At 40.0% G+C, this 17,862-nt stretch overlaps 1 protein-coding gene across 1 annotated transcript in view; it reads left to right on the top strand.

Annotated features, from left to right (window-relative positions):
- Positions 1-17,862, top strand: part of LOC124605791 (phosphatidylinositide phosphatase SAC2) — a 386,400-nt gene that overhangs the window by 134,026 nt on the left and 234,512 nt on the right. Inside the window, exons 7-8 of the mRNA XM_047137683.1 lie at positions 4,602-4,767; positions 4,852-5,013. Of these exons, the coding sequence (XP_046993639.1) occupies positions 4,602-4,767; positions 4,852-5,013 (328 nt within the window). The remainder of the gene's footprint in view (positions 1-4,601; positions 4,768-4,851; positions 5,014-17,862) is intronic.

The following is a 17,862-nucleotide window of genomic DNA, read 5'->3' as shown; positions in this document are numbered from 1 at the left end:
CCCTGCAAGCCACTGTATGCTAAATGATGGAGGGTACCCTGTGACAGGTTGCCAGTCAACATCAGGCAGTAAACTGGAAACCCTGAAATATTTTATAAGAAAGTAACACAATGTCTCAGTATTTGCTTCTGCAATTCATTGGAAAACTTGGACTCAGAAATATGAATGCCTTGATGCAAAATGTATGTTGGTGACTGCAGGATCACTCTGCAGTCAGTTTCAAATGCCTGTTCTATAAATTTTCTCATTAGTGTTCCTTGAAAAGAGCATCACCTTCCCTCCAGGGATTCCCATTTGAGTTCCCAAAGCATCGCCATAATACTTGCATGTTGTCCAAACCTACTGATAACAAATGTAGTACCTCCAAATTACTTCAATGTCGTCCTTTAATCCAATGTGGTGTGAATCCCAGACACAGGAGCATTACTCAAAATAGGCTGCATTAGCATTCTATATGTAGTCTCCTTTACAAATGAGCAACTCGTTCCTAAAATTCTCCCCATAAACCAAAGTCAGCCCTTCACCTTCCCAACCACACTCCTCGCATACTCATTCCCTTTCCTATAGCTTTGCAATGCTACACCCATATATTTAAACAATGTGACTGTGTCAAGTTGGACATATCAATGCTGTATGTGAACATTACAGGTTTGTTTTTCCTATTCATCTGTATTAATTGACATTTTTCTACAGTTAGAACCAGCTGCCATTCATCACATAAATTATAAATTTTGTCTAAGTCATCTTGCATCATCCTACAATTACTCATCTTCGTCACCTTCCTATACCCCACAGCATCATCAGCAGGCTGCTCACCCTGTTTGCCAGATCATTTATGTATATAGAACATAATAACAGTCCCATCGCACTTTCCTGGGACACTCCTGATGATACTCTTTTCTCAATGAACAATTACTCCCATCAAGGACAACATTCTGGGTTCTATTACTTAAGAAGTCTTAAAGTGACTCACTTACTTGGGAACCTATTCCGTATGCTCATACCTCTTTTAACAGTCTGCCATGGGGTACTGTGTCAAACGCTTTTCAGAACTCAAGGAATATGGAATCTGCCTGTTGCCCTTCATCCTTAGTTTTCAGTATATCTTGTGAGAAAAGGGCAGGCTGAGTTTCACATGAGCAATACTTTCTAAAACCAAGCTGATTTGTGGATGTAAGCTTTTCAATCACTAGGAAATTTGTTATATTCTAACTCAGAATATTTTCTAGAATTGTGCAGAAAACCAATGTTAAGGGTATTGGTCTGTAATTTTGTGGATCGGTTCTTTTACCCTTCTTATATACAAAACTTACCTGTACCTTTTTCCAGTCTCTTGGGACTTTTTACTGGGCGAGACATTTGTGACAAATAAAAGCTGAGTAAGGTACCAGTGCTGTAGAGTACTCTTTGTAAAACTGAACTGGGATCCCATTTCGATCTGGTGACTTATTTGTGGCTGGCTTGTGGTGAAATTATGTACGAGATACTCATAAAACAACAGTTTGTGACACACTTTGTGATGACTGAAGGACATCTGAGGTCTACTTCTATGGTGATGTTTGCTATTACCTACACTAGCACACACTGGCGGCAGCAGTATGCAGTAAAAGAATTGTGCCTCTACATTAAAAAGAAAGGAAAAAAAACCCTTGCAGAGATACCCGATCAACAGGTTAAGTTTGAAACAAATAAGTTGTACTGTTTCATTTGTATGAATTTCTGGAAGCATCAAGTTCTTTTGAGCTCACCCTATATTAGATGAAAACAGCAGATGAGTAATGTAGGAGTAGTAACAGTAGCTTTTCTCAGAGTAACTGTATCTCTCGTAACATACATATTGGAAATGGAAATGAAGTCCCATGCTTCTTGACAGAGCGTAGGGGAACGATGCGGGAGACCCGCACCGCTGTACTAGGCAAGGTCTGAATGGAGGTGGTTTGCAGTTGCCTTCCTCCAAACGTAATGGGGATGAATGATGACGAAGACGAGATAACAGCAGCCAGTGATCTTGGTGCAGGTGAAAATCCCTGACCCCGCTGGGAATCGAACCCAGGACACTGTGCTCAGGAAGTGAGAACGCTATTGCGAGACCACAAGCGGGGGACAACATACATTTATATAAAGTAATCTAGACAATGAAAGTATTATGAAAAGGATAGATTGCTACTCACTCTATAGCTGAGATGCTGAGTCTCAGATAGGCACAACAAGAAGACTGTTAAACAAGTACGACTTTGGCCTAAAGACCTCCTTCCAAATTACACACACACACACACACACACACACACACACACACTGCCAAGGCCAGAGTCTGGCACATGTTGTTTAATTCAGAAGAAGGCCTTTTGGTCAAAAGCTTACTCGTTAAACAGACTTTCTGTTGTACCTATCTGCGACTCAACATCTCTAGCGTATGGTGAGTAGCAATCTGTCCTCATAATATTGTCATTATTCCATCCTGGATATCCCATTCTAATATAGACAATGATCCACGTGTTGTCATGGGTGTATTGATACAGTTGCTGTTCTGTTGTCTTAATTTGCACACACAATTCCTCACTGCTGTTCATTCTGGCTTGGTGTCATCATTTTGGAGCTGTATTAAACAACTGCTTCTGTAGTGAACCTTAATCGTGTTGTAGATTTCAGATGGTTTCTTCCTACCTCCAGCTCCACTCCCCTACATAAATAAATAAATAAATAAATAAATAAATAAATGGATAAATAATAATAAAAGCTTATTATTGTTTGCTGCACATCCATGTGTTGTCCACATACATACTCAGGCACATGCATCTTGTTTCCCGTGGCACCTATATGCGATATATTGTTAAAGAACAAGTGTTGTTTTATTTCATTGTGTGTGCATCTCCATGAAATTCCTTTTGTGTATATCCTTACCTTGTAGTAAATTGAGAACAGTAATTTAAACATTTCATTTATCTGTTTTTGGTCTGTTTTCTGTGGTGTTGCTAAATATATTTTCCCAGGATTTTTGAAGAGGTACTTTTCCATAAACTAGATGGAATGCTCAACAGCACTCTAAAACAGACTGCTGACAGATCAAGTAAATGTCAGTACTGGGGCTCTCAATATTGACCACTACTCCCCTTCTTCAACTTTGGCAGGGTACAAGAAGATGGTTATACACATGAACCAGTTCTTCTAAGAATGGTCATAGCAGAAAACTATTTCACTTGTAAAATCTCTCGATTGCATGATCTCAGAAATGGTCTCTCGGATGAGGACAATATGTGGTATTATCCAAAAACTTCACGAGTTTGACTTGGTTTGTGAAGTATGGTACATTTTGAATAGTTAACACTCTCATTGTAATTTAGGGGCTGATAAACCATTAGCCAAAATATTTAGGCGCTGCAACAGACGCTACAAGGTTTCTTGTATATAAATTTTGCATCAGTAGTGTATTGGAAGGACAGATGTTTTTTTGTGATTCTTTAAACTTTGACCTATTGTTCTTGTATTGCATGTTGTTTCAATTTATTACCTACAATATGTGAATAAGTGAAATGATAAGTATAAAGTATGTACACGGAGAGGCGTACATATATCCACATACAAGCAATGAGACTGCTGACATTACTAAGACACTATGTGCTAGGGCATATTAGTGCATTTTTTAAACCATGAACTGTCCTTAAGCTGCACAAATTTTCATCAAACATGATGAATTGAGTGCCAATCAACAAGCAATTTACTATTGACAGGTTTTTTTTATTCCTCTGGTAGCCAGAAACAGCTGAGCTCCTTTCTGTGGTCTCACAGTAAAAGAGATTAAAATATGTTTTTGGTAGTAAAAGGAAAGATTACAGACACGTGTAAACTCAATGTGATCCTACTTTGAAGGTGACCCCATTCATTAAATTTTTCATGGTAAATAATTAAGTTTGCAGCATCAGTTTGGTTTATTTTGTGCCCAGCCTATTACATGAAATTTTGTGCTTGAACTTAAGAATATGTCTGTAGTTAATGTTTCATCACTGTCTGTGAGTTGATCCATTTTGAGGAAACTTGGCACATTATAAGGAAATAGTTGAAGGAAGAAATATTAATGTACTATGACAAATGGTTCCTTAGCAATGCAAGCAGTCTCAATTATATTTTATCGGACTCTGTACAGTCTTTCCTCAAATTTTATTCTTTGTACTTTCTTACTCCTCCTCCTCCTCCTCCTCCTCCTCCTCCTCCTCTTACTATTACCTCCTTTTCTTACTTTTTTCCTATGCTGAAGACTGTTTCCTTCAGTGCTTTTTTTTCTTTCTTGTTTCAAACTTTCTTTGTAGTAAACAATTTCTGGTTTCTCTCTCTCTCTCTCTCTCTCTCTCTCTCTCTCTCTCTCTCTCTCTCTCTCTCTCTCTGTTTTTCTACAATTCATCTCTACTTTTAATGCAGTCCACAAAAACTAATACTGTTTTTGAAGGGAAAAATGTGAGTGAGTTAGAAGGTTGAGTAAAGTGCTTTAAAGTAACTCCTTCTGTTTACCAGGAAAAAGAATGATTTCTGTTTAGAGAAAATTAATATGTTTCAATATTAATCAAACAAATTTCAGTGTGCTGTTAAACTTTATTGTTTATTTTCAGCCGTGGAATGCGTTTTGAAAATGTTTCCATTCTGATTGAAAATATTGTTGATGTTATAAAAGATATGAGCTACTGCTGGAGAGATCGAGAGGGATTGATATGCAGTCAGAAAGGTGTGTTCAGGGTTAACTGCATTGATTGCCTTGATAGGACAAATGTTGTGCAGGTTCGTTAGCCAATATAATTGTATAATTATGGTATGTGCTTCATTCCTCATTTGTACACATGACAATTTCCTTTTATTTTCCAGACTGCCATTGCAAAAGCTGTTATGGAAATTCAGTTTACCAAATTAGGCTTGATTGCTCCAGAGGGAAGAATACCATCTAATATACGAAATACATTTCAGCTTTTATGGGCTAATAATGGTGATATCATCAGTAAACAGTATGCAGGGACCAATGCACTAAAGGTTTAACATGTTTTATTATTTATTATTAAATTTAGTTTAAAAGTCTTATTTGAAGAAATTGAGTGGAGAGTATGTGAAAGTATAATCTTACTTAGGTTGAGAATGAGATCTTTCTAAATTAGGACTCATTCCTTGCATGATTTTAATGCACTATTCTTTGATTCCTTCAGTGCTCTAGATAATATTTTAGCTCCCTAGTAATGAATAATTTTTGCAGTTCTAGTTCTTGTCTATCCAACTTGTCCTCACATTTAATTAATAATTTTCTTGCAGGCCTCAAAACAAGGTTTAGACTCAGTATTCCTATTCTTCCTTAAGTTGGTATTAAATGTTTGCTCTTTGTCAACACCCTTTATCTTCAGAATGAATTTTCCCTCTGCAGTGGAGTGTCTGTTGATTAGAAACTTTCTGTTGGATGATAAGTTTGTTGCTGATTAAAAGTTTGTGTTGGACCAGAACTGGGATCTTTGTCCTTCGCAGGCAAATGTTCTTCTGACTGAGGTATCCAAGCATGATTCATGAGTTGACCACATAATTTTACTTCAGCCAGCATCTCATCTCCTACCTTCCAAACTTAACAGAAGTTGTCCTGCATACCTTGTGGGACTATTACTCCCCTCTTTCAGGGGCAAAGGCAGAAACTCCGAAGGAATGTATAGAAGAGTTATAGAAAGCAAAGCTGACCTGGAGAAGCACCACTTTGGGTTCCATAGATGTGAAGAAACACTTGAGGAAATGTCGAAATAGTTCATCCATCTCCAACAACACAATATTTCAGCAAACAACCACATTTCCATCATCAGGTGTGCTGATGAACTGACTGATGATGGGTCGGCGCCACTCTTTTATCCCCTCTCCACTCTCCACTCTGCCCCCTCTGCCCCCTCTGCCCCCTCTGCCCCCTCTGCCCCCTCTGCCCCCTCTGCCCCCTCTGCCCCCTCTGCCCCCTCTGCCCCCTCTGCCCCCTCTGCCCCCTCTGCCCCCTCTGCCCCCTCTGCCCCCTCTGCCCCCTCTGCCCCCTCTGCCCCCTCTGCCCCCTCTGCCCCCTCTGCCCCCTCTGCCCCCTCTGCCCCCTCTGCCCCCTCTGCCCCCTCTGCCCCCTCTGCCCCCTCTGCCCCCTCTGCCCCCTCTGCCCCCTCTGCCCCCTCTGCCCCCTCTGCCCCCTCTGCCCCCTCTGCCCCCTCTGCCCCCTCTGCCCCCTCTGCCCCCTCTGCCCCCTCTGCCCCCTCTGCCCCCTCTGCCCCCTCTGCCCCCTCTGCCCCCACTCCCGCCCTCTGCCCCCGCCCGACTGGCCACTCTGTTGGCTGTCCGCCACCAGCATCCCTTGCTCGACTGCTCCCACTGACCCTGTGCCCCATGCTAGGTCCTCGCCCAGGTGCGCACACTGGTGGCACCTCTGTTCTTCCTCCTCCTGCTCCCAGTGTAAATTCATTGTTTAGTATCTTCTTTCTCTTCTTGATTGTTCTAATAGAGAGGTCTCATGACTTCCTAAGTACATACCTGCAATCATGATTTATCAGTGGTTCCCTTACTTGAATCTCAATAGATTCGTTAATAACACAGTCCAGGAATTTGAATGTCTGTGTCAGAACCTTGGTGTGGCTATAGTCCATTCCATGAAATCCCATCAGGCGATGTTATGCAACTGCCGATTTCTTGGGCTGCTGCAATTTGGTATGCCATTGGTGTTCTCTGCAACAATCTTAGACATTAAACACCATATGACCTATGTAAGTATTACCACATTAGCAGGGTAGGTTACAGATCTTGGATTTCCGTACTCTAAGGTCATCTTTCACACTATCAAGTAGAGTTTTTTTTTTTTTTTTTTTTTTTTTGGTGGGCAGCATTCTGTCTTCACTTTGTGTTTCTGAAGAATTCATCCTTTCTTGCCAGATAACACACCATAAAAATGAATGAATAAATGAAAGTTTGCAATGGCTGCTGTCAGAATGTAAGTATAAGTTAGTGTTCCTTTTCTTCTGATACACACTATGGCCCGAAGCAGCAGCTGCACTTCTTCTAACCAGGACGTCCAGAAAGGGGAGCTCTCCATCTACCTCATCTTCCGTGATGAATTTGATGTTCTGGTGTACGGAATTTAGGTGTGTAAGGAAGTTATTCAGCGTCTCTTTTCCAGGTGGCCAGATGACGAAAGTGTGATCGACATACTGGAAGAAATGGGTAGCTTTCCATTGCGCTGATTCCGGGGCTTCCTCCTCGAAATATTCCATGTACATAATGGCGACATTCACATAAGAGAACTGCTTATAAATTGTTATAGTGGGTACATACTTAGCAAGGCGTGGGCCCCTGCTATTAGAATTGTTAAGGAGAGGAACGAGATAATAGACAAGGAACTGACTTTGATGGCAGGTGGAGGAACAGCATAGATGCTGCCAGTGCATGCATCTGGGTGCAGACCTGGTACAGAACACTGGATTGGCGGGAGCAGTGGGGCTAGGGATGCTGGGTGCGGATGGCCGATGGAGCAGCCGATCAGAGGGAGAAGGAGAGGAGATAAAAGTGTGGTGCCAGCCACCATTAGTCAGTTCATCAGCACACCTGATGATGATGGCAACATGGTCGTTTGACGAAATATTGTGCCCATTGGACTCTTAATGTCCGGCAGTTCACCCACAAACTGTTTCAACATGAAGTACATCAGGAGAAGGTGGTGAATTGCATCATATACCTCTGCAGGGAGGAAATGTATTGCAGCATGAAAAGACATGACAACTGTGCAACCAGAGAAGCCATTTGTTGAGTGAATTTGCATTTCGTATGAGATTGTGTGAAGAACTTGTAGTACCAAATTTCGCCAAAGTAATGCATCCTCTCGACTCAGTGACAGCCAGAAGAATCAAGAAATGTTCCGGCCTAGCCATGGTACGTGAGAGGGTCCACATTACGTACTGGTGCCTGGATACAACTGGCAAAGAATTTTACAAATTACACGTACAGCTAGGAAACCAATTCAGTTTTTGGGTATGGGACTAATTGTATCACATGGGTTACAGCAGACTGCACAGAGAAAGGCCACCAGCCACCAAACATCAAAATTTGGGTGTATATCTGAGAGGAAAGCTCATGATGTTCCTGCAAGAATATCATCAATCTCATTATATGGGGAAGTGCTCACACCATGTTCGCAACTCTGTGGGTTTTGTTGGACACCTTAACAACTTCAAGCTTAAAGATACTGACATCCGTGTGATTTTCAATGTTATTTCTCTTATTACCAGAGTGCCTTTACAAGAATCCTTAGAACTTATTCGCCAGAAATTTGATGCAGAGATGAACAACCTTTTTAGGCACATCTTGACATTGACATACTTCCTTTTTGATAGTACCAACAATGAGCAGACGGAAGGAAAAGCCATGGGGAGTCCACTTTCACCAATTGTCGTCAATATGTTAATGAAATATTTCGAGGAAGAAGCCCTGGAATCAGCACAGTGGAAACCTACCTATTTCTTCTGGTATGTAAATGACACTTCAGTCATGTAGCCATGCGGAAGAGAAAAGCTGAATGAGTTCTGTACACATCTCAGTTCCACACACTAGATCATCCAATTCACCATGGAAGTCGGGGTGGATGGAGTGCTCCTCTTTCTGGATATCATGGTTAGAAGAAGAGCAGATGGTACTTTGGGCCACAATGTGTACCAGAGGAAGACACACACCAACCTATACTTCCATTCTGACAGCTGCCACCACCCTGCCCAGGGGCATAATAAGCTCTAAACACTGGTACATAGTGATAGCTCTTTCTCTGACAACAGTATCAACAAAGAATTTGAGCATCTGAGGGAAGTTTTCTGCAAGAATAAATACAAGAAGTGGCAAACTTGGGTAGCTGTACATCCTACATCTTCTGTACAACTGGTGGAACCAGAAGAGGATGCTCGGGACAATGAGGTCATTGCATTAATTCTTTTTTGTGGTGTGTTATCTGGCAAGATAGGACAAATTCTTCGGAAACACCAAGTGAATATGGTCTGCCATCCACCAGAAAAAAAGGCTCTACTTGGAAGTGTGAAAGATGACCGTGGACTATGGAAATCAAAGATCTGTCAGATACTCTGCCAATGTGGTAAGACTTACATATCTCAAACTGTGCATACTGTCGAAGATCATTGCTGAGAACACCAATGCCATACCAGATTGCAGCAGCCTAACAAATCAGCAGTTGCAGAACATTGCATGATGGAATTTTATGGAATGGACTGTAACTACACCAAGGTTACGACACAGACGTCAAAATTCTGGGACTGTGTCATTAACAAATCTAATGAGATTCAAGTAAGGGGACCGCTGATAAATCATGATTGAGGGTATGTACTTAGGAAGGCATGGGACCTCTCTATTAGAATGGTCAAGGAATGAGATACTGGACAATGAACTGACACTGGGGGCAGGTGGAGGAACAGCAGAGGTGCTGCCAGTATGTGCACATGGGTGAGAACCTGGGATGGAACACAGGGTTGACAGGAACAGTTGAGTTAGGGATGTTGGGCACGGATGGCAGATGGAGTAGTCGATCAGAGGAAGGGGAGGAGGAGATAAAAGCATGGCATCGATCCCCCATCAGTCAGTTCATCAGCACTTCTGATGAGGGCAGCGTGGTACAAAATATTGTGCTGGTTGGACACTGCCATTGGAAGTTCAGCTGTGAACTATTTTGGCATAAAGAATGCCAGGAGAAGCTGAAGAGTCACACTTGTGGAAATCTGACTCTTCAGGTTCTCTTAGAAGATAGGTTTACAAGGGGGAAAACCTATACTTCTAGCATATGTATTTAAAAAAAAAACTTTTGTCAAAATTCACTGTAATATACTCTCTGAAAGTCTGAAGTCATGGGAGATAAAATACAGGTAGTGAATGGTTATGTGCAGCTTGTACAGACTGTAATTATAAGTTGTGGTGGATAGTAGTTGAGAATCGAATGAGACAGTGCCATAGCCTATTTCCCACATTATGCAGTTTGTACAGTGAACAGTCAGGAAATAAAGGAGAATTTTGAAAATGGAACTAAAGTTCAGTGAGAAGAGATAAGAAGCTAAAGATTTGCCAGAGACATTGTTGGTGAAGGACTGGGAATATCAGTTGAACAGGACGTGCAGTGTCTTGAAAAGTCATATCATAAACATTGACAAAACTAAATTAAAGATAATAGTACACAACAAAGTAAATCAGATGACGACGATGGATGAGATTACAGAATGAGATGCTAAAATTAGTAGATGGACAATAAAATGTCTGATGATGTCCATAGTAAAGAAGATATAACATGGAAATTAGCAGTAGCTAGATAACTGCTCCTGAAAAAAAAAAAGAGTGATTTGTCAACATTTAATATTAATTTATTTGGAGATTTTTCTGAAAATATTTACATTGAATGATAGAGTTGAATGGAAGTGAAATGTGACTGAACAACTGTAAAGACAAGAATCTATTATTAGCTTATTGAAATGTGGTCCTTCGGAAGACTGTTGAAAGTTAAGTGGTAGGTTGGATAACTAATGAGAAGGCACTGAACTGAACTGAACTGAAAAGGAAAGAAGTAAGGCACAATTTGATTAAAAGAAGTAATAAGTTAATGGACACATCCTGAGGCTTCATGGACCAGTTAATACATTAATAGAGGGAAACACAAATGGTAAAAACTGTAGAGGGTGGTCAAGATGTGACTACAGTAATTAGGTTCAGGTGGATGTAGGTTGCAGTAATTATACAGAAATTGACACATTGTGATGAGTTGCATCAGATACTTTTGGCTTTAGATGAGATGCTGTCATTTTGTGCTGTTTAAAGTGAAGTATTTAACTGGGTTAAACTGTCAATGTCATCTGTATTATTTTGACAATATGTTTATTGGGGCCTTTTATAATGGTACTCTTTCTTGTGAGTTCCTTTTGAGCAGCAGCCTTAATTTGAGAAAAGGGCAACTAACTCGGAAAACATGTAATTATGATATTCTTTTTGTCACTATGATGTAAGATGGAGTCCAGTTATTTTTTGTGGGCTGTTAAATATTTTTCAATTATATTACATTTTGCTCAACAGAGCTAATTAACAAGACTCACTAATTTTGTGATAAACTTTCTAATCCAGAAAAATGATTACTAGTAAATTATCATGAAAAAGAATAACATGTATGGGACATGGAACTCATCCACTCACCTTCTTTGGCCTGCGCGGCAGGCACAACGGTGGGCATAGTGAACTAACTTCAGTCGGCTGTTGCACGTGGAGTAAAAAAACACCCTCATATGAAATAACAAGAAGAACCAAATACTTGTGGAATTAAACATTAAATACATGACATACTACTCCATTAAGCAAAGTTGTCAGATTAGAAATTACTTTTGGTCGTGCAAGTGGCAGGAGTATGAATGCTAGTGTTTAATTAGGAGAATATGATATCATGCAGCAATTATCTCTGTTCTGTTTTTGTGTTCTTCTCACTCTGTTACCTAGTTGTGGATTCATTATTTCGATGACTCATGGTCCATTTATATAGATCACTTTCTTCTGTGGTCCATAATCAGTATGAATGAAATTAATTGTGTTTACATTCCGCGCTGACCAGTTGCAGCTGTAGCGGCGCATCGAAAGCTAAGTACTAATTAATTGTTTGTGTATAGTGGTTTATTTAGGAACTTTAGTAGTCTTCAACCGGTGTGCTTGGTGTTTTCTGGTGACATAATTTCAGAAGAGCCTTTTGGGAACTGTTTTCAGCTTCGTTACTGTGTCATTAGACGTTTGATTCTCTTTCTGTATTAGTCTTTTGTTATATTCACATTTGTTGTTTATTAATACTGGTAATAATAGTAGTTACTTCCCTTGTAGAGTAAGTTTGTGATTATTGTAGTCAGGTTTTTAACATCATCTTATTGTAGTAGCGGAACTTAGAAAAAGTAAAATTTTACCATGAGTGAGAAGTGTGGGCTTTGCCGTAGGTTTGTGAGTAGTGGATTGTGGTGTGAGACTTGTTCAAAGTATTTTCACTGGGGGCGAATGCAGTGGGGAAGCCAGTGGGCATTCTGGTGAGATCCTCTCCTGGAACTGCAGGTTATGTAGCAAGAGTAAGTTGATAGAGGAGCAGGAGCGTAAGATCAGTGCCCTTCAGGTGCAGTTGAAAAACGCACAGGAGGAGCTAGATAGGATGAGGAGGGATAAGGGGGTTGGGGAATGGGTGCTGGCTATTGGCAAGAGATCTGCTAGGAGAAGGAGGTTTTCAGATAGTTTTACTATTGGTGTTTGTAATAGATATGACTAACTGTCAGAGTCTAGTGGAGAGGAATCTCTAGTAGCTGTAGATGTAGGAAGTATGCAGCAGACCTCAGCAGTTACGGTGGCTAGGACAGTTGCAAAGTCTAAGTGAAAGAAGAAGGTTCTGCTGTTAGGTAGTTCTCATGGTAGAGGTGTAGGCCACCAGTTGCAGGAAGTGCTGGGGAGTGAGTACCAGGTCACCAGCATTGTGAAGCCTAATGCAGGGTTGGCTCAGGTGACTGTTAACATAGGGGGGTTATGTAGGGATTTTACTAAAGAGGGTCAGGTAGTGATTGTGGGTGGGGCTGGTAATAGTATTGATAGGGATGGGGAGTATAACATAGATGGTGACCTGGAAAAGATAGCCACTCAGACTGGCAACACGAATGTGCATTTCGTGGAACTGTTTCAGCGTCACGATCAGCCTCATTATAATACAGCCGTCAGGCGTAATAACATGAGATTTGGGGGTGCGCTGATGACAGAAAGCATGGGTCACATTTCAGTGGTGTCGGTGGAGTCTATCAGCAGGATGGGTTTCACTAGACATGGCCTGCACCTCAACAGGTATGGGAAGGGGAGGTTGGCAAAGCTTATAGGTGACAGCATAGGTGGGGTTGGTGCGATCACTCATGGGAAAATTCCTGCAGTAGTGGTGTTAGAGCTGCACCTTTTTTAGATTGAAGTCAGCTGATAGGTATTCCTGCTTAAGGGAAGTCTCTCTAACAAGGGAATCACTTTTGACAAAGCTTAGGTATCAGAGTAATGAGGGAATTAGTATATTTCATCAAAATATACAAGGTATTAGAGATAAAGTTAGTGAACTGCTTATAGATGTTGACTCAGAAATTATTGGTATATCTGAACACTTCTTAAATAAGGAGATAATTCAGAGGCTTTCTTTACCAGGATACAGGTTGGCTGGCAGCTTTTCGAGGAGCTCTTTGCGGTGTGGGGGAGTAGCCATGTATGTGAAAAACGGCATCCCATTTGAGTCAATTGATGTTTCAAAGTACTGCACTGAAAATGTGTTTGAATGTTGTGCAGGTGTGGTTAAATTTAACAGAGCTAAACTTCTAACTTTTGTTATTTATAGATCCCCAGACTCCAATTTCACAACATTTTTGCTAAAGCTAGAGAAGGTTCTTGGTTCACTTTATAGGAAATACAAAAAGTTAGTTATGTGTGGTGACTTCAATATTAATTGTATAAGTGATTGTGCAAGGAAGAGGATGCTGGTAGACCTCTTTAATTCATATAATCTTATGCAAACCATATTCTTTCCAACGAGAGTGCAAGGGAATAGTAGAACAACCATAGATAACATTTTTGTTCATTCCTCATTACTAGAAGGGCATTTTGTTAGCAAAAAGGTGAATGGCCTTTCTGATCATGGTGCACAAATTTTAACTTTAAAAGATTTTTTTGCTGCAACACGTGTTAAATATAGTCATCAGCTGTTCAGGAAAGCTGATCCAGTTGCTGTAGAGACCTTTGTAAACCTTATAAAGGAACAAGAGTGGCAAGATGTCTATAGCGCTGATACAGTAGACAATAAATATAATGCTTTTCTCAAGACTTTTTTCATGCTCTTTGAAAGTTGCTTTCCGTTAGAATGTTTAAAACAGGGTACTAGCACAAACAGGCAGCCTGGGTGGCTGACTAGAGGGATAAGAATATCTTGTAGAACAAAGTGGCAATTATATCAAAACTTTAGAAACAGTCAAAATCTAAATGCAGCAGCCCATTGCAAACAGTATTGTAAGGTGCTTAAAAACGTTATTAGGAAGGCAAAAAGTATGTGGTATGCAGATAGAATAGCTAAGTCTCAGGATAAAATTAAAACCATATGGTCAGTTGTAAAGGAAGTTGCTGGTCTGAGAGTCAGGTCGAGGATATAGAATCAGTGCGTAGTGGGAATGTCCGTGTTACTGATAAGTTGCATATATGTACAGTATTTAATAATCACTTTCTGAATATCGCAGGTGAACTAAATAGAAACCTAGTCCCAACAGGGAATCATATAGCGCTCTTAGAAAAAAGTGTTCAGAGACTGTTACCTGAAATGCTCCTCCATGATACTGACAAGAGGGAGATTGAGTTAATAATTAAATCACTAAAGACCAAGAACTCTCATGGATATGACGGGGTATCTAGCAGAATACTGAAGTATTGTTCTATGTATGTTAGCCCAGTTCTCAGCCATATCTGTAACTTTTCCTTTAGGAGTGGTCGGTTTCCTGACCAATTAAAGTACTTGGTAGTGAAGCCACTTTATAAAAAGGGAGACATTGATAATGTTGACAATTTTAGACCTATTTCTATGCCATCGGTGTTTGCTAAAGTTATCGAGAAGGTTGTATATACAAGGTTACTGGAGCATTTAAATTCACATAATTTGATGTCAAATGTTCAGTTTGATTTTAGAAATGGTTTAACAACTGAAAATGCTATATTCTCTTTCCTCAGTGAGGTTTTGGACGGATTAAATAATAGGTTGCGAACGCTAGGTGTTTTCTGTGATTTAACGAAGGCTTTTGACTGTGTTGACCACCAAATATTACTGCAGAAGTTGGACCATTATGGAGTAAGGGGAGTAGCTTACAATTGGTTCGCCTCTTACTTTAAGAACAGAAAGCAGAGGGTAATTCTCCGCAGTATTGAGAGTGGTAGTGATGTTCAGTCCCAATGGGGCACTGTTAAGTGGGGCGTTCCCCAAGGGTTGGTGCTGGGGCCGTTGCTGTTTCTTATTTATATAAATGATATGCCTTCTAGTATTACAGGTGATTCAAAAATATTTCTGTTTGCTGATGACACCAGCTTGATAGTGAAGGATCTTGTGTGTAATATTGAAACAGTAACAAATAATGTAGTTCATGAAATAAGTTCGTGGCTTGTGGAAAATAATTTGATGCTAAATCACAGTAAGACTCAGTTTTTGCAGTTTCTAACTCACAATTCAACAAGAACCGATATTTTGATCAGACAGAATAGGCATATTATAAGCGAGACAGAACAGTTCAAGTTTCTAGGCGTTCGGATAGATAGTAAGCTGTTGTGGAAAGCCCATGTCCAGGATCTTGTTCAGAAGCTAAATGCTGCTTTATTTACCATTAGAACAGTATCTGAAATAAGTGACACTTCAACACGAAAAGTAGTCTACTTCGCATATTTTCATACGCTTATGTCGTATGGTATTATTTTTTGGGGTAATTCTTCTGATTCAAAAAGGGTATTTTTGGCTCAAAAACGGGCTGTTCGAGCTATATGTGGTGTAAGTTTGAGAACCTCCTGTCGACCCCTATTCAAAAATCTGGGAATTCTGACATTGCCCCCACAGTATATATTTTCTTTAATGTTGTTTGTTGTTAGCAATATTAGCCTATTCCCAAGAGTTAGCAGCTTTCACTCAGTTAATACTAGGCAGAAATCAAATCTGCATGTAGAATGCACTTCCTTGACTCTTGTGCAGAAAGGAGTGCAGTATTCTGCTGCATCCATTTTCAATAAGCTACCACAAGAACTCAAAAATCTTAGCAGTAGCCCAAACTCTTTTAAGTCTAAACTGAAGAGTTTCCTCATGGCTCACTCCTTCTATTCTGTCGAGGAGCTCCTGGAAGAGCTAAAAAATTAAGCAAATTCCAGTGTTACGTTGTTGATTTTCTTCATTTAAACTTACGACTTGTCACCTGAATATGTTTTTTTATATTTCATTTTATCTGTTTCTAATATCGTGTTATAATTTCATGTATTGACTCGTTCCATGACCATGGAGACTTCTCCTTAATTTGGTCCCACGGAACAATAAATAAATAAATAAATTAATTAATTAAGTAAATAACATTGCATGCAATTAGAAGAAGCAGATGCGATGACTTTGCTCATTCCTAACTTTTTAAACGTTATGAAGTTCTAGTGGAACATAAATACTTTGGAAGTAAAGGAGACCACCCACCAAAAAGTAGAACCATTGAGTCATTGAAAGGCACACACAAAAAAGAAAGAGAACTTGCTATACTAGGGAGCAGTGAAAATGGTGTCTAGGAGGCGAAGTGTAGACGTCATCCCCTTCCCCTTTTTTGCGTGCTTCCCCTACTCGTGTCCTCACCACTACCTGAGCTGAAACTAACAAACTATGCCATCAGAAATGATTTCTGGCACATGTATGCTCAGTGCACTACATGACACTCACTTGAAAATAATGTGATACCTGAATCAGCAAACAGCACATTGAAATAATGATTTTTTGAATCAGAATTAGAAAGACACTTATTTGAAACAAATTATTTTGGTTTCAAAACCATATGTCTAGAAAATGCATAGAAAATACAGTAGAGCGACAGCAGCCTCTCCATATTAATGTAGTCTAGTGCGATTTAGATGGTGTGTTTCAGCCAAGGATGTTATTACTGCTTATCCGTTCAACCACAGAGTTATTTCAGTACTGATTATGTGAACATTTAAGCACTGCTTAACTTTGTGTGTTACTTTTAATCTTGGTGCAAAGCAGAAAACACAGGTCTCCTGCTCTTTGCTTCTAAGGCTGGCATACATACCCGCACAGGCTATGTATGCCACTTGAGTGTTCTGTCTTGTATTGATTTCCTATGTTTGGGGGGGGAGGAGGAGATGACAGGACAGGGAGTGGAGAGAGGGAACAGTGATCTCAGCTTTGAGGAAGGGGAGGAACAGAAAAATATTTAATGCAGTTCATTGCTGTTTAATTGTCTCTTCTGAAGAGTCACTGTTCAAGAAGTTGTTTGAAGGAACGATAATGCTGTCAGTGAACCTAACTCAAATGCTTTCCTTCAGAAAGTCACTCCCTTGCAGATTTCCAGTGTGGCATACAAACTTAGTCTTCCAGCATGAAATCATCAGTTCCTTCTTAAAGTAAATTCTACACATTATTCATTCTGAATGTGCAATTTATGGATGCACGTTTCGTGTCACTAGGGCCCACAAATTTTATGTGGGATCATATTGGCTGTGGTAAATCAGCAGTGTCAGAACCTCGTGGCCCAGTTCTGTTGCTAACTTGTCAAGTTAATACTGATTATAAGGGTGCTTATGGCACCTCACTTCCACATTTGGTTTGCACCTTGAAATAGAAATACTTTTCTCTGTGTCACTAAGCAGTCTCTTTCTTCTTTGCACAAGAATTATGAATTTTCTGCTTGTTTCTTGAATGATAAGCAGTATTACCCATGACAGACACACAGTCCCCTTCTAAACCATGCAGTAAGTCTAAAAACCGGTGTTTAGATAAATCACTTTTAATTTCTTCATGATAATGACTGGATTTGCAAGTTCTAAACATTATCTTTGCATCTTTGATAATGCCATACGCAAATAATCCTGCATGATAGGCAATAAGATTGGTTGCTTTGTCAGTCAGTACTTTCAGCCCACCATTGCATTTCAAATCCTACAAGAACTGCTTTGTGTCAGGATTTTGGTTGAGCCAGGTCTTATCAAGATAAATAATATGGCAAATATAATTTTCTTTTCTGACATTGTGCATTTTTCTCAGACATGTAGCCGTAGCAGCTTCGGTATCAGTTCTCTATATCA

Source organism: Schistocerca americana, chromosome 3 (genome assembly GCF_021461395.2).
Source record: "Schistocerca americana isolate TAMUIC-IGC-003095 chromosome 3, iqSchAmer2.1, whole genome shotgun sequence".
Lineage (NCBI taxonomy): Eukaryota > Metazoa > Arthropoda > Insecta > Orthoptera > Acrididae > Schistocerca > Schistocerca americana.
The sequence above is the reverse complement of the archived record's forward strand: the minus strand, read 5'-3'. Positions and strand labels throughout refer to the sequence as shown.